Below are 21,272 nucleotides of genomic sequence, written 5' to 3'. Positions count from 1 at the left end.
GTCGACGATGACGGTCGGCCATATTGGGAAATGGCTGCGATATCCAGCCCGGCGCGGCCTTTGAAACTCCGAGTATTTTCGGAGCTCTATCGATGGAGCCCTTGCACGGATCCACTCCAATAATCCTCGAGATGGAAACTGTGAAATCATCGGGGGTCAATCCACTCTGAGGATTATCGGGTCTTTCAACCCGAGGATTCCCGCTGTGACCCCGTGGCTCATTGGATGGAACTACGACAATTTTCGGGTTTTCAATCCCGAGAATTCTCGGACTTGATTCTTGATGGAACTCCGACAGTTTTCGTGTTATTATTTGAAAATTATCCGACTCCCATCCACAGCGTAGAGCTCTCATTCACGAGAAGACCGTCCGAGAATCCTCGGAATGAGACACCCGAAAATTATCGGACTTCTATCCACAATCCACAGCATAGAGCTCTCATCTCTCATTCACGAGAATACAGTCCGAGAATCCTCGGAATGAGACACCCGAAAATCAGCGGACTTCTATCTACAGCATAGATTCCATCGTGAGCATCAAGTTGGATCTCAATCTTCTCCCAATCTCCGGAGAAATGCCCCTCCCGACCCGAGGGATCTCCCTGACGAAGTTCCCGTACCGTATCCTCGTCGAGGGGTCCACGAGAAAGGTCGCCTCAGTCAGTCTGATGCACGGGTCAATGACTCCGATCGATCGTGAGCAATAAATGGAAGTGTGTTGAAAGCGTTCCTGACGTCCAGCAGTACTACGAGGCAGTGGGGTCTCCGCTGGACAGGAATTTCCCTCTGGGCTGCCGCAATGTTCATGACCTCAGGGATCGCGTCACGGGTGGAGTGGAAGGAACGGAATCCGTGCTGACTTTCGGACAGCATGCCCTTGCACTCGGCGTCGGCGGAGGGTCGAAGATGAGCGAGGTGCTCAGCCGCTTTTGAAAGGCTGGCCAAGCAACTCATCGGGCGGTACGTACTGGCTCCCGACTTCGGGATCAAGACCAGCCTCGCTGTCTTCCAGCGATCCGGCCATTTCCCGGCTCGAAAGATATTGGTCATCATATTCCTTAAGGTGTCGGGGTGACAGCGGATGAAGCTCTCGACAGCCTCAGTTGGTACCAGGTCTTCACCGGGGGCCCTCCTCGGCTTGAGTCTACCAAGGACATGGTCGATTCCCGAATCGAGGATCCCCGGGAACTCGAAAGGCTCGCCTAGAGGAGATAAGAGAGGGAGAGGAGGGTCACCTGCGGAAAACAGGTCTCCGATGATGCGGGAGGACTCCTCCTCCATCAGGAGGGGTGAGTATTCCCTCAGTTTTCCTGTGACGATTTTGTAAGCTTTGCCGAAAGGATGCTTTCCCTCATTGAGTTCCTCGAGTAGAGCTTTCCAGGAATCACTTTTACCGATGTATATCTCCCGTCTAAGGGCTTTCCTGGCCGCCTTGTATTCCTCTTCCAGCTCCGCCGACGTGCCCCGCCTGCGCTCCCTCGTGACGCGTCTGCGTATCCTTAAGCATTCCCGTCGGCTGCTAGCAACTAGCAATCTCCTCGTTCCACCAGTACTCTGGACTCCGATGGGGAGCTCGGGGATGTGATCGTTTAGCGGAGAACGAGCACGCTCGTTCAATAAGATCGATGACGGCCGATGGGCTCTCGTCGCGGAGTTGTGGGATCCCCCTCGCCAGGTAGTCCTCGTAAGTAGCCATATCGATACTCAGGAGTCGCCATGGCACCGATCTCTTGGCGGAGTCCAGGGTGGCGAATGAAGTCATGGGGTGATCCGAGAGCGACTCTTCTTCGGTGTGGACTCTCCAGGAATCCACTCTCTCGGCAAGGGATGCGGAGCACAAGGTGAGGTCAAGTGTGGACCTGACTCCTGCGCGCTCGAACGTGACGCAGGGGTGGTTGAGGAGGACGAGGTCCTGCGTGGCCATGAATGCAGCCAGCGAGTCGCCTCCGGAGTTTAGTTCCGATTTCCCCAAATTGGGTGGAGGGCATTGGAGTCTCCTGCGATGAGGAGGTGATGGCCCCGGCTCTGGACAATCTGCTGCTCAAGTTCGGAGAGGAAGTCGTGGTACTCTGCAATCAAGCAGTCAGGGGAGACAAAGATGGAAAGGACTTCAATATCACCGATGGTCACGGCCACAATCGAGTTCGTGCTCGGGAGCATCGTGACCGGGATCGAGCTGTTTAGGGCCTGAACGGAGGCGCTCCGCTTGAGATTCACCACCGTGGCATTTTTGAGGGAGGAGCGTGGGGGCTCCGAGAAAATCGTTTAGTCGGCAGGGCCGCCTCCGTGAGAAGTGTTGCATGCTGGAGCAAAGGGAGAGCCTGGGGGCTTCGTGAAAAATCCGAGGTCGGCAGAGCCGTCTCCGTGAGAGATGTCGCGAGAAAAAGTTCGGGGGGAGCGCGTGGGCTCCGGGAAAAATTCGGGGTCGCCGTAGTTGTTTTCACTGGCTGCAGCGTTTTGAAGGGCCAGATCGTAGGCAGGCTGTCAACGAGTTAGATTAAGTTGTATGAACCTAATTACCATGGTTGCTCCTCTTTCTCCGGAGGGCGGTTACCCTTTGCCTGTAGTTTCAGAAACGTTTCAGAGCCAAACCTCGTCTTGCAGTCCGCGGAGGGATTACGAATTCATCCCATCTCCAGGTTCTCCATTGTACTGTCAGATGTTCTCGACTCTCGAATTTTCTCGGTTTTCTTACAATCGATATCCGAAGAACTTCTTCTCAGCATCAGCATCAAGTCCAGTTTTCTCATGATCGGCGGCGAAATGGGAAACCAAAGCCTCTGTAATGAAGATGGAGAGCCCGGAAGCGGGACTGGAGTTGACTTGGTTCGGCCTCACGAGAGCGCGGCGGGGGCCAGATTTGGAAGCGACACGAAACATCGTGATTTTCACGATCCTGTCCTCGAATCTTTCTGGCAAGCAGGTGAAGTTTCGCTATTCTTCTTCTCGACGCTTGTCGGTCAGAAAATCGCAAGGGGTAGATGTGGAGAATTCTTACGCTATGTGCTTCGGGGCTAAGGGGGGAGACATTTCGAATGGAGCAATAGCCTCAAGTTCGGATTTGGAGCCCTGGAATGGGCCCATACCTCAGCAAGCCAAGAATCATAAATGACTGATTCATCACGAATGGACTGTTCGAACTTTCCAGAGATGGGATCTCAGGCATCCTTTCCTGGGAGCCGCGAATTGTCCTCCTCAGATATCGAAGACATGGCAGGCGTAGCTTCCGATTCCGTTTTGACCTCCTTCGGGGAACCAAGTCATCTAGCATTCGCAACTTCTGGCTCTCGCGATTAGGGCTCCTACAGTCTTTGAAGCTCGCGACCCTGGCTTCCAGAACTTCCAGCCTTCGCCGAGAGGGCCCCACAAATCTCGGCTTTCGTAATGAGGGCTGTCACATCTTCTGAGTTTCGCACTTCAGGCGTCAATGATGAACTGTTTGGTGGCAATGGGCTAGCTCGGTAACATTGTGAATCTAAAAACACTCTTCCGGGCTTGAGCACACAGCCAAGGTCTCGAGCATTGTTATTCACATTTCTTCCGAGGACGGATCCATCGAGAAAATGTACCCAGGAGGATCGAGACCGAGTACCTGCGCTTCCGAAAGGAATATCCTTCCAGCAGCAGGGATCGAACCGATACCACTTTCAGCGCGAACGGCGTCGTTGCGGCTCTGTACGTTTGAAAGAGGGGTGACAAAGACGCGAACCACTCGACCGCCCGTCGCCTAATATTGTATGACCCCTTCTGTTCCAATCGCCGAACCTGAGTTCTTGACGGGGCTCGGGCTTATTCGACTTTCTTGACACCAGAGAGGCACCGCATGCAGACAGATACCTCCACAGAAATCAAAACGCGATGAGTTGCCACAAGCTGTCCCAAATGTTTATTCAGACAACACGGGGCGAGTTCAGGATTCCTGGCTTAATCCTCATCTTCTTCGTCAGCGCCGCCGGAACCTCCCTGGCCCTTCTTCTTGTTCTTCCTCTTCACACGTCCTTCGCGAGCAGAGCCGAAGGGCGATCTCGCGCTGAAGTCGATATATTTCTCGGAGTCGAGTCGCACAACGAAAGATGGGATGTTGACGACCTGTTTCCGGACTCGAATGTGTCTCTGGCGGATGAGCACTCGAGCGTGGTGAATTGACTTGGCCAGACCGTGTTTGAACACCTGAGAGGAGAATTGATGGTCGACTTGATCAGAGCAGTTCAGAGATTCCCGACGGATGACGTCGACTTCTCCCAAATCAGACGCTGAGATCCACGCTGCAATCGATTATACCGCATGGAGCACATACCTGAGTCTGGAGCCTCCTCTCGAGGAAATCCTCGAGCTTGAGACCGAGCACGTAATCGAGTTTCATTTTGGACTCGTCCAAGACCCCAATACGCACGAGACGTCTAAGGAGAGCGTTTCCCTCGAATAATCTGACGGGATCCTTCTCTTCTCTGGTGAGAAGATCACGGGCAGCCTTGCGGATTTTGGCAAGCGTCAGTTTGACACGCCATACCTCGCGCTTGTTGCGGAGACCGAAGTTTCCGATGAGTTTCAACTCCTGGTCAAGACGTTCCTTCTCGTAAGGACGTCGAGGCGTGGAATACGTCTTCCGACATACTTTACGGACTCGTCCGTTCACCATCTGTAAGGGAGGGGGGTTTTTCAGTGTTGCACAACGAGCCCATTCACACGCGGGGTATTTGAAGGACTACGGAAGTATATGTACGGCTAATTTCCCGATTAGGTCTAACGTCACAGGAATGGAAGCTCGGACGTATTCTCCATTAGTGAGGGTTGCAATGAGCTGCCGTAATCAGTCTTCTACTCGGGGCGGTTACCTCAAGCAACCGGTTTTTTCAACTTATGAGAACTCGACCCAAGCAATGTATTCGTTCCACCTCGCTATGATGGGCAACATCTCACTACGGATCGCCTCGTTCAGCTCCTGTGAGGTCCATCGTGCACGCCATTCCGGTGCGGCATGAGGATCCCAGAACCCACGAGACCGCTCATCTTCGAGACTGTCGCACCGGTTTCCATATTCCCTCGAACGAAGACTTTCAGACTTCCACCATAGCACCCCCTCATGCTCGGGAAAAGCACTTATTAGCTAAAAATCAATACCTTTGGAAGTCCGCCACGTGTGGCCTGCGAGCTCCCAAACGAAAAGGATGCCTACCGCTCGCAGACGACTTTCTTCGGTTCAAAACAAAGCGGCGCCATATTCTGTTCGCGCGAGAGTTCGAACTTCTCGCTTCCCGAGAGCTGACTGTGGATGTCAGAGCTGTCTCGAACGATCGGCTCATTCCTTCCGTACGATCGGACGAAACTTCTGAATTTTTCCCTCGAGTTTTGGGAGTCTTCGTCGGTTCACTCTAACGCCCGGCCGCCGCACCGCAGCGCCGAATTCAGGAATGAGATCCGTGGAGGGGAGAGAGCGTCTTGAATGACGGGCAAGGGATGTTTTGAATTGGGGCGCGATCTCCATGGAGACTTGAGGTCGGCCCACGGAAATTGACATGCGGAAGTGGACACATATCAACCCAGTTTCCCTCGAACGGTGATGGCCGTAGATACTGGAGAGGTAGGCTCCACACCCTCGAGCGGGAGATGTTTTCAGAAGAGATATTAACCCTCTGTGAATCACCATGGGTATGGTCGATACCGCAGTGCGCGCAGCTCGGAAATAGCGTACGGCTCCTGCTCCGTGGAGGAGTCTCTTAGGCGTTCCGTCCGGTGTTCGGTGGAATAGGATGATGTCGTGCAACGAGTCTCAGAGCCATGGATCATTCGCGATGGGTTCGTAATTGTGTGAGAGTGTTCTAGGGCGTCCACGTTGCCGGTGAGAAGTGACTGATTCTCTCCGCAAGCGATTCACATCTTCCCCCCCCTTCCTCGGAGTCTGCTTCTCTTCCGTCATTTGCCGCAGTCAGATGACGATCGTTCGCTTCAGATTCGCTTTGACTGACCAGAACTGGCGAGGGCTACTCCTCGGCTCCGGGGATGAGCAAAGTCGGTGCCCTGTACGAGAAACGCCGCCCTTAGGGATCGAGGGCCCATTCGAGGATCCGGGGTTTTGCGCTTTGTTGCTCAAGATTCCCCCCCATCCGGAGAGGTCCCCCGCGGAGCTCACCAGAAGTTTCAGCTCATCTCCGAGAAGCCCGAGCTCGAATCTATAAGTTAAATCTGCCCTCCCTCGGCCTTCGTCTCCCCCTTTAGGGAACTGATGGCATCACTCAAGATAACGATTTCTCGGTTCAGTTACGGCTGCGCGAGTGTTGTCCATCCTATGGGTGGACACGCTCCACCCGGACCCGGAAGCGGCGTGTCTACACGACGATGAAACGTCGGTATAATTACGTATATAAATTCTGCTATTTGACCTGGTTCCGTGGGAGAGCTCGATCCTCCAACCTCGCTGCCCCAGAGCAAGTTCGTTTTTTTTCGGCCTTCGATCGTTCAATGCCAGAGTGGATCCATCGAATTGAGTCGATCTGACTTCGCGGCGCTGGAATACCTCCCAACCAAATCTCTCCGATGGACTCGTTGGGGTGCCTCCAATGTGCGCATTGGCACCGTTTCTGTGTCAGAAATGAGTTTGCGTATTCCAGAGCTCATTATCATGTTCCCTCGCTCAGAAGACGCCGCAGCCTTTCGGACGCACCCCTGACTTCCGACGCACCTTTGTACCGGACTTACACCTTATTTCGGATCTCCCTCGGACTCACTTATTGACATACGCATCCATTGCATTGATGATCGAATTCGACGAAGCGCCGGGTAACTTTAAAAAAAAGAGCGCGTCTTTCGAGCTCCTGATGACGGAGAATTCGCTTCTGCTCCCCATCTCATAGGGCCTTCGGTAGCCCTCGATGTTCGGTGTCCGTCCCGGCATCTGCCGTCTACGATAGCTACGCCCGCGGCCAGCGTAGATACGACCTCCCCGGTGCGCTCAAGCTCATCCGAATCAGGGGCATGACCCCACGCTTCATGGGCTACCTAGTGAGTTGGCGCAGTCCAATTCACGATGTCTGACGAGCTGAACCTCCTGCTATCTGCTAGAGGGTGAATTCGACAAGTGCGAGACCCTGTTCAGAAGTAGTTTGATGTGTGCGTGTGACATTCATTCTCGCAAGTTCGAGGCTCACCCCGTGACTCGGAAACGCGCTCCTTGAGACAAATGAGGCATCGGCAGGCTCGACAGAGAGATGTCGAGGAACGCGAGGCTCCTGCCTCTGACGAGCCGACCGCTGATCCCAGGAGCGCTACGTAAAATCCATCCGATATGGGTGAGGAAATCATTCTCTTGAAGTGCTCACATTACTCGCCGGTCTGCTTAGAGCTAGTTTGGGTAGCTCCGCTCGGATTGCGGTGAATTGATGTTTTCCCACTGATTCTGTCGCGAATGGATATCTGCGAAAGTTCGAGGGCGATACTCGATTGGGCGGATCCAGGCGGAACAGACGTGAGGACGGGGATGCCTCTCGAATCAGTTCGAGGAGAGATGGTCGTACAATGAGCGTGCTGCATTCCCGTGGGGCGATGGGTACACGAATGGTTCTGAGACCGTTCTCCTGCAAATCCATACCGATCACGTGTTGAAAAAGAACTCAATTCTCGTCGGAGTGGAAGATAAGGGAACGCACCTACATTCGATTTGATCGTCTTATTCTCTAGGATGCTCCTGATTTCCCTTCCAGGAGTCCATCGAGACCTGGGCAGGGGGTCCGAGTTCGCAAAACGTGGTGACCTTATCGAAGGAGGACTTTGAGAAGCTCGTGAGCTCCGCTCAGCGCGCTCATCTCTATTCACTGGCCGGCAATCTTTCGATATCCAACGGCAATTTGAGTCAGAAGGATGATGAGTGAGTTTGGTTTCCGATCGTACTTCATGGCCGGAGCTGGCCGAAATGAATTCTCCATCTTGAACTGAAGAATGAGACTCGAACCTTCCTTGCAAGTGAGCTGCCGCAGGATCTGTCTATGAGCCGAACGCAGTCGCAGCCGGAACTGAGTCCCTTCCTCAAGAGTCCGATACCACAAAGACCGCTATCGAAGATGGAACAGAAACAATTGCAGTGGGAGCGTGAACGTGCCGAGCTTCAGGTTATCTTTCAACTCATCCGCTGCCCCGTATTAGTCTGAGCTTCGAGTCGGGAGCATCACGAGTATTGAAGCATTGTGTTGATGACACCCTCGATTTCCTCTCTCTCCCACGCAGGCTATGAAGGATTGGGGTACGCCCTCAATGGTGGGAACTCCTCACAAGGGTCGGAGACTTCAGCCCGTAGCCGCGGTAACCCCGCAATTGTCAACTGAAGGGAACTCCGGGCCGCGGGTCACAAACATACTCAATATGGAGAACGCCAATCACGTACAATTCACCGGTGAGAGACATTCTTCATGCCTAGCTTAGGAGTCATCGAACGACAATCGCAAGATAAAAATGATTTCGTTCTGCAGACCATCAAGCCGGCAAAGCTCCCTCATCGGGGCGATATTCGATGGCAGACGAAGCGAAGAAACGACTTGGCTCTCTCGTGAGCGACGTTGCAGATCCTGAAATGTAAGTTGAGATCACGAGCGAATCATCATTTCCCTTGAAGAGCCTCAGAGTATTTCGGTGATTACGCATCAACAGTCCCTTGAGCCCAGAACCCTCTATCCTTCTTCAGAATTCGTCTCGAGAAGGCTCAGAAAGCTGCGGAGTATCGACGTGCAATAGAGCAGCAAGTTGAAGAGAAACGGAAACGAAAGCAGGAGGAAGAATTAAAAACAAAACTCGAGGAAGAGGTTCGATGAGCCTGGTTTCGGAGAATCACATACGCTCAATAGGCTCCTACAAATCACTCTCTCAAGTCGATGTATTCCAAACCGATACGGTTCCAGGCGGCTGAACGGAAATTAAACGAAGAACGTGAGAGACTACGCAAGCAATATGAAGACGAGCAGCGAAAAATTCGGATTAAAGAGGAGGCTGAACAACGGACGCGACAAATTCTTCTAGAAAAAGTCAAAGAAGCCGAGGCAGCCGCCGACGAGGCTCGCAGAATGCGCCTCCGACGAAACGCCAACTCGGCTCTGCCTCAGGACGAGATTATAGCAGCCAGTGTCCAAAATGTGGTGAGCAGATCTCCCGCATGGGATTCAAAAGAGATGAATCTTTGTTTCTTCAGCTCATTCCGTTCAAGTTTCACCGTCCGGAATTAACCGGAATTTCGAGAAAACTGAGGGACCCCGGCGTCCCCCGCGGCACTCAAAAGCTTCATCCATGACAATCAACAACAATGATCCAACTATTGGAGGGCCCTCAGAATCTGAGTTGAGACCCACAAATTGTAAATAAGGCCAGGGAGTGATTTATTCTTCGTCTCATTAGCTCAAACTGCCCTCGCCGCCTCCAATAGAACGCACCAGGAGTCGTCTTTCGAATTCCCCCCCTCTGCCTGCGCCGAGAAGAACCAACTCAGGATTTTTGGCGACGTCCTCCAACTTGCCGAGCGCTCATGGGGGGAATCGACTGTCGGCGCAAGCGTCGCCTCATGCCATTGATCTGAATTGTCAGAGTCAGCTACAACATATGAATCAAGGAATTTTGATATCACAACAAGCAACTTCTCCGAGTTTCCCTGCCGGTAAGCTAGTATCTTCCGATGGGGTCGCGTCAGGAAGGGGGCCTGATTCGGGGGCGATTGCGGAATGAGCATATCCGTCTTGACCATGGATTCTTCAACCGAGCAGCTCCGCCGCAAATGCAGACAATTTACTCATCAGCCTTCTTGGACTCCGGGAATGGCCCGTGCAATAATATGCTCCACCAACAAGTCCCTATGATTCACAAGTGCCAAGCGTATGTGGAGTCGGTAAGTCCGAACTCCGTGTCTAATCGCTGGCTGTCTACTCGTTTTTCGCGAATGTCCTGCTCGAACCGAGAATGGAAACCAACGCTTGACGCTTTGAACAGATGCCTTCGCCGCCGCGTACCGGATACTCTTCGTGCTCGTGCCATGTGCATGCAAGACTGCCGATCCTCACTTCATTTTATACACAGACCCCGACGTACATCGAGGACCGTGTGCTCACTCCGACCATACTCCGGTTGCGACAACGCAGCCAGAGCATGAAGAACTTGAAGAGCTCGGCCGTACAGACAGACTGGAGCATGTTGAGGGTAAGCGCGGAGAATCTCTAATCCACCGATGAATTTGGCTGAATAAAAATATGGAATCTTCCCATCAAAGCTGAGAGAGCATCGACCGACCAATCAATCATCTTCGAATGCCATTTTGACTCTCTGCCGCGGAGGATGATGGAGACTGCGGATCTCTCGGGCACGATTTCGACCACGAGCGATCCTAACATCTTCTCCCCTCCCATTCTGTTCACTAGGATATGTCACCTCCAAGCTCGGCTCCGAGTTCTCCCGTGAACGGGCGCAGCTCTAGGCGACGCAAGCCCGTATCGACGGGAGGCTTGGAACGCGATAAGAACAAACGGCCTCCTTGGAATGCGAATATTCCTAATCATGCCTACATTAAGAATACCGATCGCGATCCCAACATGCACACACGGAAGAAACTGCAGGTATTACTGAGGATTGTGTTTTTCTTATTCCTCTCGATTGGATTCTACTCCGCAACTTTCCGCAATTATCGGATCTTCACCAAAATTCTAGGAGCTTCGTAAACAGCATTGGGAGCGTGAGATGACACAGCAGAACGCCTGGCAGCAGAGCACCCGTAGACGTATTGGTGCCAACAATACCGACCACGATCGGAATCCTAGATCATCAGCTAGACTCGATTCGCGTCACAGGTATGCTCCGGGATATCACTTTCCTCGTTACCCCGGCTAGACGAGCCAGAGGGCGTTGGAATTAAAATCCAATCCACATGCAGCTCGCGGTCCAAGTCCCTTCGACAAACGTCGCGACGAGTGGATACATCAGACACGGACCTGTCGATCGCCAACAACGACACAGGGTCAGATTTCCCGGAACACAACGGTTATGGGACGGATGGAGCTATCGGTAAAGGTACGGGTCCGACTATGATGGTGGAACGATCGGCTTCAGACGACTTCTAAAAGAAGTCGTGTTGTGGTGCTCCCAACCTTTATGAACCGAGGTCTCGACTGTATCCTCAGGCCTTCGTGATGACGGTGTCGACAGCAGCGAAGTTTCCGCTACTGCCTCTGCAGGACCGCTCTCTGGAGGTCGCAGTACGGAAATCACCAAAAATGAGCCCACTATCCCGGCACCAGCTCCCCGCAAAACGTGGAAATCGCAGTCGGTGAGTTGGTCACTGATATGGCAGGGTCTGGAATCTCCTCGGTCCGCGGTACTAAGGAGAAAACCATTTCCAGATGTACATTCCCCAACATCGAGCGGAGTCGCCACCTGTGCCGGCCCTCCTGAACAAGATGAGATTGCAGAGCGCCGAAGATTTGAACGCTACCAGAGGTTCGAGCCACGACTCGAATCACGAGGAATCGATAGATCACTCGCATTCGTCGTTGACTCGTTCGAAGAGCAACAACTCGCTTTCTTCGCTTCGTAGGAACAGAAGACCACCGTCGGCTGCCTCTGAGCTAGAAATCGAATGCCACGGCACCGTCAACGACCAGAAGAAAATTCTATCGCAACTTTCGACCTTGCGGCAGGTCGCGTCTTTTTACTGAATCAATGAGCTGCATAGAAATCCCTTTCCGCTTGCTACGAATCGGAGCACTGAAAAATTGCTCCGAATTTCAGACACTTCTGCTGAAACGACAAGAGCTGGAGAATTCGATCTCAACGCCTCGAGTGTCCCGCAAAGCCAAAACTTGAAGTTCGATGCGTAGTTCCATGCGAGAATTGAATCAAGAATGCATGGTATCATCGATGATATTCAAAACTTCAACACGGAAAACGAGTCTTTCTAATAAAAATAATTTGGTGACGAATGGAGAGTTTCCTTGCGTCGGGTTGACCGCCACGAGTATGCCAACGTCAGGATCATTGCGGGGAGACCCACAAACAGTCCGCACTCTGTCGATGGCACCGCCCCCGAGGTAGCCCCTCGATGTCTCACTGCTTCGGTAGCAACGCCTTCCTTCAGGAGATCTGAAGCGACGCCGCGATCCCTTATCAGATCTTCCTCAAAAGATGACCTCTTATCCGCATGTGAGGTTTCTGTGTTATAAGCCCAAGAAACCAAATCATCAGACAGCGCGGCTTTCCATTTCACTCCAATGAGCTTAAAAGTCGGAGCTAAACCGCGGAAGTCTGATACGCGTGCTGTTCCGGGAGCCCTCTGTTGTGTTCTCCGGTGCGCGATCGTCCAGTTCGGAGATTAATATTCGGGGTCAAGTAGCCCACGGAAGTCCCGCGAAGCGCAAGGAGAGAAACAGGACTCAAAATGTTGCGTTCTGTGTGCGCGATGCTCAGACCTGCCGTGATGGACACAGTGCCGAGAAGATTTCGTCGGCGTCCGCGTACAATCCTGACCTGGCCGATCGAATACTTACCTTTCAAATGGACATACCCCCAGAAGCAGAGTGCCATCGAAGCATCGGGTGATAAGATAAGCGGACTCCCACCGTCGGATGGTCAACGCCCAAGAGGAGCTTTCGCTAAATTGCCTGAGCTCGAGAAGTAAGTGAGAGAATGGAATCAAGTCTCGCGAGCTCTCAGAAGATCGAAAGCGATCCTTTCTGATCGAATCGAATCGCGTACTTTCACTCAATCGTCTTCTAGAGCTCCTGAAGCTATCCGGAGAGTCTTCAGCCTCGATTTCGCGCCGAAAGCAGAGATCAATCAAGCTGCCACAGAGGAACTCCTCGATCTCGTTCGCAGACATCCGTACGACAAGGAATCCCTGGAGTATAAGAGTAAGTATACAAGTAAGTCCACGGCAATGAACAGAACTACACCACGGGCCGAGATCATAAATATCCCTGAGCGGAAAATTAGCTAATGGATGGGTGCGTGTGTGGATGCCTACAGAGTTGAGCTTCGAAGAAATTGTGTCTGACTATCCCTTCGAACGCACCGCTCCTTCCAGTTGCCACGAAAACTTCCCGCATTCGGCTGTACAGAGAAGCATTCGAGAAGCACCAGCGTAACTATAAATTGAAAGGGTCATTGAACGTAATCGTTCTCAAGCGCAACAAGCTCCTCAAAATGTTAGGTCGGCTGGATCAGGAAAGGTTCGTCGTGGGGGCAGGTCGTTGTCTCATGTCAGTCACTCAGCTCCGATCATAGCGATCGGATGTGCGCAGATTTCGAGATTTGGCGAAGCTACTGGTCGGCGACTGGAGATACTATGTTCGTGTCTCTCATCAGATACAACTTCGTGAAGGAGGCGCTCCAGATCGAGCATACTCCTTTCCCATTGGGGAAACCTCATCAGAAAATCACGCGTAAGGGAGAACTGCGTCGGCTCACACAAGAATGGGCAGACAAGGTGAATATGGTTTTGGGAATTTCTTCGCAGGAAGCCCTGCTGCTACGATCTGAGGATATATGGATGCGCCCACCGACGACAGCTTCGATCCCCGTGGGGTATTCTCAGTCCGATGCCTCTTTCCTCAGGTGAAAGCTGAAAGAATGGCGGCTTTCCACGCAAGTCTAAAGGAGCAACAAGAAGCCTTCGAGAAAGAGAAGAAGTCGACGTTAGAGTGGATCGAAAAGGAGATCAAAGAGCTGAATTTGACAGAGGACGAACTCAAACAGCTCGAATTCAAGGGTATCTTCCAATGACGGGAGCCGCGGAGCTTCGAAAGCCGATCTCGTTTCCGTAATTTCTCAGAGCCCCTCAGGGAAGGAGAGCAGCAGCGTGATTGAAGGAAAATGTCATAAATGGTTTCCGAAAACGACACGTTTTTATTTAGTCATCGAGTGATCAAAGGTCAGGTACGAAGGACATATGATATCGAATCAGTTCCTGTCTAAGCGTCCAAAAGTATGTCATCCAATTTAGATTCCTCGACACTGTGGAATCTCCCACAATTTATGAAGATTCCACAATGTCCTTGAAGTAACTTCGTCTCTGAAGGATCTCAAAGCTTGTCCAAGTAATGGCCTAGGCGTCGTACGAGGCGTTTGTTCTCCCTCGAGCGGCAACAAGCGCTGCTCGAGAGGCTCACCTTCCCCAGCACAAAAATTTCCTCAGACCGGGATCTCTCTTCCTGGCATTCGTTCTGAACAGTCTTATAGATAGAGCCTCCCTGCGTTATATCCGAGATCGATCGCCCCTGGTGACGTGTCGGGCAAATTGGTCATTCATCGATGAGCTACCTAAGGAGTATGCAACTCTTCCCTCGAGATGTGGAGAAGATATCATGGTCGAAAAGGGAGTTTTGGGAGGCTTCGTCTCCAAGTGGGGGTCGAAGGCTCAAGCGCGCCTTCTCCGCACAAAGAGAATTCTTCAGGTTGACCGCATCCGGTTTTGCGATACGACGGCTTCACGCAAGAGACGCAATTCCGCTGCGAGATCACCCATCATGGCTGTGTCTGGAGGCAGATCGGGTAATTAGCATTCGATTCCCTCGAGTGTGATCCGGCCACACACAGTCACATTGGTGGTCCGAGCAGCGGGAAATTCTCTGTATACAATGATTAGCAATATGCATCTGAAACCTTCGAACTCACTCATTTTCAACGCATGGACGAAATTCTCCTCCAGGATTATGTCTGCTGAAAATGAATCGATTCGATCAAAAGGTTTTCCCCGCCGGCTGAGAAACTGAGTGAATGCAGCGGCCAGCCGGTCCTCGACCCGTTGCGGGATTCCAATCGAAAGATTCCCCGAGGGATCTCTGGTATTGTGGACATCGCTGTATGGAGGAACTTCCTCAAACCTTTTGCTCTCGGGGTTCGAACTGTGCCATTCATTCTGGGACTACCGACCGAAGTCTGGGGCGTCCTTGTCTTCTGTTGCTCTCTCAGCGGCGACGATTCTCTGGGAGTTGGTGTATCAGAGTCGGACTCTGCCTCAGCTCCGTTCCCCTGATCATCTTTTTGAGGCGAGTTGACGAAACTCACGGAGCGACGTTTTCTCGCTGAGAAAATTCAGAGACGCCGTCAGACTTATAATCGGGTTTTATATCTGGATACACTAAGTCATCACGCTGAAGAGGATCGCCTCTCAGGAGGTTTTGCGAGCTGGAGGCTCAGAATGTTCTACGCGCATTTCCCTAATTCTGCGCATATTCACCATTTCTCGTGTTGCGTTCAGTAGAGGCGGGATCGCTGTCATTTGCGGCTTTCTGCGGTGCTGTCGAGTTAGGATATTTGTTATCAATCTGTTTCTCCACTAAAACTCCGGAACAGGGGGAGGTATAAGAGGAGTATATCTAAATGTTCGTAACCTACAGCGTGGAGGATTTCTTCTTCTCTTGGCTGGCGCAATCTCCTCGTCGGAGGAACTCTCCGGGCTGTACACAACCCGTTTCGTCGGTGTTCGCGATCGTCGCTTAATTGGAGCTTGACGACTCGTTGAGCTCCCTGCAAAATTGAAAGGACGCTCCGGCTATAATAGATCCGGCCGTCGAAATTCCTGCGTCATGTCTGCGCTCAAAGAATCTCCAGTGTGCTTACTCGTCCGCCTGGGGGGTGGCGCTTCTTCTTCGCCCGAGCTCGATAACGCTGAAGACGAAGATGACATTGTTCCTCACGAAACTGTTCTCTTGTATCTTGTGTTGACTGTAGCCTCGAGTACGGAACTCGAGTTCGGGACGGCTGAAATGCGATCATGGATCATGCTCAGAAACTCGAGTCTGATGTTAGAAAGATTTGATATTCACGAGAATACTCTGATAGGGGCGGGCGGGCCCTCCTCTATGTGTGGTTCTCTGTCCTCTCGGATGGCAAAGTTTACAAAGTCACTGCCCCCCCGTAGGCCTACATGACCACAAGGTCCGAGCGTCCCACCGATCCCCGTCCCATCGACCCCGCGGTATAGAACCTCCGCGTTTAGACAGATGATCATGAACGATACGAGAGATGCTGAGAAATCCTGTTTACGACCAATCAGATTTGACGGTCCGCTACACGCCGCCCCGAATGCTCGGGGCTGAAGATTCCACAGTCATAGTTTCCGCTTCCCGGCTCTGAGTTTGAAAGTTTCTCATCAGGCAACGGAATAGCGAACCATCGACGTATGCTTGCCGGGTCTGCTGGGCTTCGACGTTTCGGCGCGGAGGAGGGAATCAATGACTCAAAGCAGCTCGTGACCTATTCGCATACAACGAGCGCGTCTATTCCACTCGATTTCGGACAATACGAACCTGTTGTCGATGATCTCCGAATTCCGCTCTCCGCCGCCAAAAGAATAAACCCACTCTTCGCGAATCGTCGGCTAGCGCTCCACCAATCGGAAGCAGCATGGATGCATTTGCGGTCTCTTCTGAACGAGGGAAGCGCGGCGCGCCCATGAACGGCACCACGCACGAGAATGATACCGTCCTGAATGATGTATGCCAAGTCTCTAAAAAACAACCTGGCGGGTCTGGCACTAGCCTTTTGGGGACAAACGGCCAATCACGTTTCCCACGTGCGTACCATTCGGCAGAACGCGGATTTCTGATGTCCATCCCGACGGAAGTTCAAGGCCGTCAAACCTAGTGGTCAAAATCGTCCGGCGCGTAAGTCAAAGGGCACTCGTTTCCGCCCTCGGAAGGTTCCGGCTCCTGCCGCGGGAATTGAACTCCCGCAAATGTGAAGTCCGACTCCGCATGCCGCCGGATTATCGACGAGAATGATACAGGCACCGACCCCGAAATGGATTAAGGGTACTCATCTCGGATGGACTTGACTGATCATTCCAAAGGTCGAGTTTCCGTCTTTCGGATCGAAGATTATTATCGACGTCTGCAGGTAGGACAGTTAAGTCGAACGGAGGATTCGAGAGTCCCCAGAATTCGTCCCAACCGATGGATCGTCTCCCGGAATTCCGCGGGCGATGTTTTCCCCGGAGGATCCGAGACTCGACCTCTCTCCGCCGCATGGATAGGGGACATCGTGGGTACAAACACATACGTCGCGATGAAAACCAAGCCGCGAATCACCACGCTCCTGAATATCTTCCTCCGAAAAATCGATCGCTCTCGGCATCCTGAATTCATTCCTACCGGATCCTTCGTCATCTCAGCTACTTCGACGTCATAATATATCGAAGGCGCATTAATTTTTCGCGATGGCAACAAAGGATGTTTCCGACGAGCAGCTGGAGCAGGACGAAAGCCGAGTCGAATCGGAAGAGGCGTCAACGTCAACTAGAAGGGGGACTGGCTCGGCAAATGCGTAGAAGGCTCCACATATCGTCAGAGGAAAGCGGGATATAATGGAGCACAAGCGGCGGAAACACCCAAACTCCTACCTACCTACTGCTGACACCGCAGAGAATTTCGATACACAGCAAGTGAGAGGGAGAATCAGATTTGTCGGGAATCTCACTCATGAACAGCGCCAGCTCCACTTGGGATATCGGGATAAATCCAGAGGATAGGCGTTCCGCGAGGGGGGAGTTCTTAGTCCCTATCTATATTACCGGGTGTAAGGGGGCGATACCGAGAAAGAATCGATTTTGTAGGCGCAGTAGATCACAGTCCCTGGGGAATCAGCGCCCAGAGGTGACGTAATATTCTTTATTTTACTTCGGAATGCTCCCGTCTTCACGGCGGATCGATGGCGCGGATGATTTCTCCTACATTAATTCATGACAAACATTGATGGCTGTTCTATTTGCATAACAGTTTGAGAATTGAACAATTGCAATGTGAGAGCCGAAAGAAACGCAGGAATCGAATCCATGTCCCTGAGATAGGTACTCGTCAGCTGATCCAGTCTGCAAATGGAACGAAAACCATGATCAATGATGGAGATACGACAAGTGTAGGATGTGACACCCGAATTCGATTTGGAGCAGTGTTCCTCAACGTGGAGCGCTAGCCCTTCTGCATCGGTGCGGGAAGTATGAGACGTGGAGCGTGGTAGAGCACGGGTTCATAGTTAACACTGATATGGTCTGACGGAAAATCCTTGAGGAACACTGATCTAGAGAAACGAATTATCGAGGTATCACGGAGCTGCGACGAGATTCGTATCTGCCTCTCCTGGACTCTTTAAGCATCCATATATTGACCACATATGGGACATCCACTCGGACTGACTTGAGCGAGTATTCATTACTGAGAAGATGTAGAAATCCGTTCTCAGCAATTTCGAACTCCAGTTGGTCATCGGGATGGTCCGCGTAAACGTGACGGAGCACGCAACGATTAGCTGTCATATCGATTCGATAACCTGTAGACATTGACAAATTTCATCACTCCTGCAGGAATCGAATCTCGAACTTATTAGTTCTACTCTTTGGTTGGTTCGACATCGCAAAGCTGGTATTCGGGGGAACTTATGCCGCTCAGGTGATCGTTTTCCCACAGGAAGCGGTGGGACTGACGGACAGGTAGATTACGCACCGGTAAGACAGTAGACAGCTTGTCGAAATTCTTTGGATGTCTTTTTGAAAGCGGCCATAATTCTCTCTTGACGCTTCTTGGCAGCTTCTAATTCCGTTCGTAGTTTCCGAGGGTCGTCCTTCATCAACTCGGACAAAGACAAGTCGGGAACACTCTGGTCGGCTACCCCTGGAAGTAAAAAACTGATTGGAATGCTGTGGTGTAGAGCAGCTTCCGAATATAGTTCGATCGATGGAGCTTACCGCGTTCTTCGAGAGCTTTCACTCTCGCCCGGAGGAAATCGTTCTCCTTCTGTATCTCCTTGAGTTGATCGATTCTCTCTTGATGGGCTATATCCAGGGGATTCATTCTGAAGTGAATCAGTCGGAGCCCATCATCGTAGTTCTGTTGCCCAGCCGATTCTGTCTGGACCTGAAATATTGAGTTTTCTCGTCAAAGACAATCACTTGAGTGCTTCAATGCCTCATCATCTTCCTAGCTGTGTGATCCAGATGATATAATGATTGTTCGAACCTCGACTGTGGCAGTCTGCTTCGCACGATGACATCCGTCGGCTTCGAGTTCGCTGATGAGCTTGCGGTATTCCTCGACGAAGGATTCGAGAGTCGCGACCCTTCTGCTCTGCATGGAGACCGGGTTGATAGTCACATCGTTCTCGTAGGAGTCGAGAACGCTCCTGTAGGAGTCCCGCTCCTTGGCGATCAAGCGTAACTTGCGCTCAAGACGCTTGATTGTCTTGGCCTCTTTACTCTCCAATCGCTGACCATTCTCTAAGAGAGCCAACTGCAAGTCCAAGGACATTTATTATAGTTTCTGGCTCTCCGGGCAATAACTTATCTCCCACATCATTCCCAAAAATCGATGCGAACCTCGGTTTTGAGTTTACTGTTCTCCTCAAGGAGGCACATCTCGCTAGCCTGGAGCTTCTGGATGCGTTTCAGAACGGCTTCCGGTGAGTTCAATGATGCGTCAATCTGATTGAAGCCTTGCTCCCATTCCTGGCAGAGTCGTTGGCTTACCTGGATCAGGGAAGAAGGAGTTAACCGATCAAGGATCGAATTGGTATTAGTGAGCCGCGCGCCTTCTCTTCCGAAAAAAATGCGGGGATCATTGGGGGCAGTCGGTCAGTCCTCGGCAAGCCCGGCGATTTAGTCGAGCACGGCAATGGTCAGGAGCGCTTCTCGGTACCCTGGCGATCTCGGTCCCTCTCCGGATGGAATCTTTCGTTTCACGGGCGCATCAGACTAATCAAAAACTCACTTGAAGATCGCACTCGAGCTCGGCACATCGCTCACGGGTTCTGTTCGCGGAATCCTTGATATTCTCCAGCATGAAAAGTTTCTCCCTCATCAGCGAAACATTCGATCGGTCTTGCCGCAGTTTCTCATTGTCCTTCCGTAGCCTAGAGAAGCAGAAAAAAAACGTACTGCGCTGTTCGATGGAAAGGAATTCAACTTCGCTTCATCGGCCGGAACGGCAGTCAATCCGACGGGAGTGGTCAGTGAACAGCGAATGCGACTCACTGGATGATCTCGGTTTCCCACTGTGCCATTATTTTCATCTTCTCCTCGAGATTTTTTGCGTTCTCGACAACATTCGTCGCCCACTCGTTCTCCTCCACCTTCGTCTTCAGATCATTCAGCTCTGACGTGATCCTGTAGTGACAATGGCGCTATTCAATACATGCTATTCAATGCAGTCTTTGCCGATCACTATCAGCGAAGCGATGATTCTCATGGAGTGCGGTAGAGGACCAAAACGGTAATTTTAACTCCGAGGAAGAGGACGAGCATAGCTCACACGATGGGGACGAACCTGGAGAGCTCACTCGATAGACGAGCGATTTCAGAATCTTTAAGACGCTGGTTTTCCTCGAGCAGGAAATTTTTCTCATTAGCTTCGCTGAATCCAGTCTGAGCCTCGATCAGCTGTCGCTGGAGCTCGAAAATTTCCTTCTGGCCCGAGGAGCGTCGGGCCGTATGCGAGGTTCTCTCTCTTTCCAGAGCTGTCGACAAGTCATTCCGTTTTGCGTCGAGCTCGTCCGATCGTTTCTGCAGTAGTTGAACTTCCCGCTGGAGGCTGTTCTGCTTTGACTCCCATTCCGATCTTTCTTTCTCAAGAGTTGCTTCGATCTGCTTTTTAATTTTCACTGTCGCTTCCTGCAAAATTCACGATTACCGATCATTCTCGATATGTTTGCACAGCCCGAAGCCAAGTGCGTAGACGAAGGCAAAGAAGGCACACACTCTTTCTTTCGTAGCATCCTCGAGCAGGTTCTTCAACTTTCGCAGCTGCTCGTCTTTTTCCAGCGTGTCCTTGTGGAAGAGGGAAAGTTGCATTTCCTTATCAGTTTCTGCAGCTATCAGTTTCGTCTGGCATTTGAGAAGTTTGTCCTGAAATGAGTTGTGAAGGGTCAGACGAAGACGCTGACCATGATTTACAAGTGAGTAACTCGGTATTTTCTGCCTCGGGACTTCTTCTGTGGATTCGGGAGTACCTTGAGAGCGCGAATTCTATCCTCTGGAGTTTCTTCGAATTTCCGACGCTTGGATTGATTGAGATCATTTTCGTCGTGCTCAGAAAAACTCTGATCGACCGAAGAATTAATGGTTCGTTCAAAAATAGCACAGGCCTCTTGGAGGGTGTTGACAGCATCAGCCGCACGGCCTTTAATGTAGCGCTGGTTTGAAGAGCTCATGCTTAGGGGTCGCTTTGCGTCTGGAATGGAACGTTTGCAGTGAGATGTCCGCGGAAGTTCATGGTCCCGGTTGTCGGCGGAGAGGAGCGAGGACCGAAAACTCGTATGGTACGGTACAG

At 51.7% G+C, this 21,272-nt stretch overlaps 5 protein-coding genes across 5 annotated transcripts; 2 read left to right on the top strand and 3 right to left on the bottom strand.

The window, feature by feature from the left end:
- Window positions 1–3,862: 3,862 nt before the first annotated feature.
- Window positions 3,863–5,187, bottom strand: RpS9 (ribosomal protein S9). The gene is made up of 3 exons (XM_003740541.2): window positions 5,122–5,187; window positions 4,298–4,639; window positions 3,863–4,170 (listed from the first exon to the last, which is right to left on the bottom strand). The coding sequence occupies exons 2-3, from the start codon at window positions 4,637–4,639 to the stop codon at window positions 3,925–3,927; spliced, it is 588 nt and encodes a 195-aa protein (XP_003740589.1). The 5' UTR covers window positions 5,122–5,187; the 3' UTR covers window positions 3,863–3,924.
- A 373-nt stretch (window positions 5,188–5,560) lies between these two features.
- LOC114828049 (stress response protein NST1-like) lies at window positions 5,561–11,823 on the top strand. The gene is made up of 16 exons (XM_029110676.1): window positions 5,561–5,581; window positions 7,698–7,861; window positions 7,958–8,102; window positions 8,218–8,383; window positions 8,460–8,562; window positions 8,672–8,789; window positions 8,886–9,119; window positions 9,376–9,631; window positions 9,738–9,859; window positions 9,961–10,167; window positions 10,386–10,580; window positions 10,672–10,811; window positions 10,895–11,031; window positions 11,142–11,287; window positions 11,361–11,657; window positions 11,749–11,823. Exons 1-16 carry the CDS (start codon window positions 5,561–5,563, stop codon window positions 11,821–11,823), a joined length of 2,526 nt encoding a protein of 841 aa, XP_028966509.1.
- Window positions 11,824–12,083: 260 nt separating this feature from the next.
- Window positions 12,084–13,823, top strand: bonsai (28S ribosomal protein S15, mitochondrial). The gene is made up of 5 exons (XM_003740556.2): window positions 12,084–12,630; window positions 12,733–12,866; window positions 13,040–13,184; window positions 13,321–13,441; window positions 13,570–13,823. Exons 1-5 carry the CDS (start codon window positions 12,395–12,397, stop codon window positions 13,735–13,737), a joined length of 804 nt encoding a protein of 267 aa, XP_003740604.1. The 5' UTR covers window positions 12,084–12,394; the 3' UTR covers window positions 13,738–13,823.
- A 20-nt stretch (window positions 13,824–13,843) lies between these two features.
- On the bottom strand, window positions 13,844–16,463 carry LOC100898113 (nucleolin 2). The gene is made up of 7 exons (XM_003740540.2): window positions 16,266–16,463; window positions 15,577–15,717; window positions 15,352–15,483; window positions 15,194–15,253; window positions 14,838–15,038; window positions 14,629–14,673; window positions 13,844–14,490 (listed from the first exon to the last, which is right to left on the bottom strand). The coding sequence occupies exons 2-7, from the start codon at window positions 15,641–15,643 to the stop codon at window positions 14,405–14,407; spliced, it is 591 nt and encodes a 196-aa protein (XP_003740588.1). The 5' UTR covers window positions 15,644–15,717; window positions 16,266–16,463; the 3' UTR covers window positions 13,844–14,404.
- A 1,109-nt stretch (window positions 16,464–17,572) lies between these two features.
- Window positions 17,573–21,185, bottom strand: LOC100900393 (Mitotic arrest-deficient 1). The gene is made up of 11 exons (XM_029110673.1): window positions 20,953–21,185; window positions 20,702–20,848; window positions 20,271–20,614; window positions 19,979–20,110; window positions 19,716–19,857; window positions 19,325–19,474; window positions 18,969–19,238; window positions 18,698–18,866; window positions 18,456–18,623; window positions 18,150–18,282; window positions 17,573–17,824 (listed from the first exon to the last, which is right to left on the bottom strand). The coding sequence occupies exons 1-11, from the start codon at window positions 21,151–21,153 to the stop codon at window positions 17,689–17,691; spliced, it is 1,992 nt and encodes a 663-aa protein (XP_028966506.1). The 5' UTR covers window positions 21,154–21,185; the 3' UTR covers window positions 17,573–17,688.
- Between the last annotated feature and the right edge of the window lie 87 nt (window positions 21,186–21,272).

The sequence above is a fragment of the Galendromus occidentalis genome, unplaced genomic scaffold, assembly GCF_000255335.2.
Source record: "Galendromus occidentalis unplaced genomic scaffold, Mocc_1.1 scf7180000077006, whole genome shotgun sequence".
NCBI classification, from domain to species: domain Eukaryota; kingdom Metazoa; phylum Arthropoda; class Arachnida; order Mesostigmata; family Phytoseiidae; genus Galendromus; species Galendromus occidentalis.
The sequence above is the reverse complement of the archived record's forward strand: the minus strand, read 5'-3'. Positions and strand labels throughout refer to the sequence as shown.

Coding starts and splice junctions, on each gene's coding strand:
- RpS9 (XM_003740541.2), bottom strand. CDS start 4,639: ATGGTGAACGGACGAGTCCGTAAAGTATGTCGGAAGACGTATTCCACG. Junction 4,171..4,297: donor AGAGGAGGCTCCAGACTCAG/GTATGTGCTCCA, acceptor TTCTCCTCTCAG/GTGTTCAAACACGGTCTGGC.
- LOC114828049 (XM_029110676.1), top strand. CDS start 5,561: ATGGCCGTAGATACTGGAGAG. Junction 8,563..8,671: donor GACGTTGCAGATCCTGAAAT/GTAAGTTGAGAT, acceptor ATCCTTCTTCAG/AATTCGTCTCGAGAAGGCTC. Junction 9,860..9,960: donor GCCAAGCGTATGTGGAGTCG/GTAAGTCCGAAC, acceptor CGCTTTGAACAG/ATGCCTTCGCCGCCGCGTAC.
- bonsai (XM_003740556.2), top strand. CDS start 12,395: ATGTTGCGTTCTGTGTGCGCGATGCTCAGACCTGCCGTGATGGACACA. Junction 12,867..13,039: donor GGAATCCCTGGAGTATAAGA/GTAAGTATACAA, acceptor CGCTCCTTCCAG/TTGCCACGAAAACTTCCCGC. Junction 13,442..13,569: donor CACAAGAATGGGCAGACAAG/GTGAATATGGTT, acceptor CTCTTTCCTCAG/GTGAAAGCTGAAAGAATGGC.
- LOC100898113 (XM_003740540.2), bottom strand. CDS start 15,643: ATGTCATCTTCGTCTTCAGCGTTATCGAGCTCGGGCGAAGAAGAAGCG. Junction 15,484..15,576: donor GCCACCCCCCAGGCGGACGA/GTAAGCACACTG, acceptor TCAATTTTGCAG/GGAGCTCAACGAGTCGTCAA. Junction 15,254..15,351: donor AAGAAGAAATCCTCCACGCT/GTAGGTTACGAA, acceptor CTAACTCGACAG/CACCGCAGAAAGCCGCAAAT.
- LOC100900393 (XM_029110673.1), bottom strand. CDS start 21,153: ATGAGCTCTTCAAACCAGCGCTACATTAAAGGCCGTGCGGCTGATGCT. Junction 20,849..20,952: donor ATAGAATTCGCGCTCTCAAG/GTACTCCCGAAT, acceptor AACTCATTTCAG/GACAAACTTCTCAAATGCCA. Junction 17,825..18,149: donor AGTAATGAATACTCGCTCAA/GTCAGTCCGAGT, acceptor TTCCATTTGCAG/ACTGGATCAGCTGACGAGTA.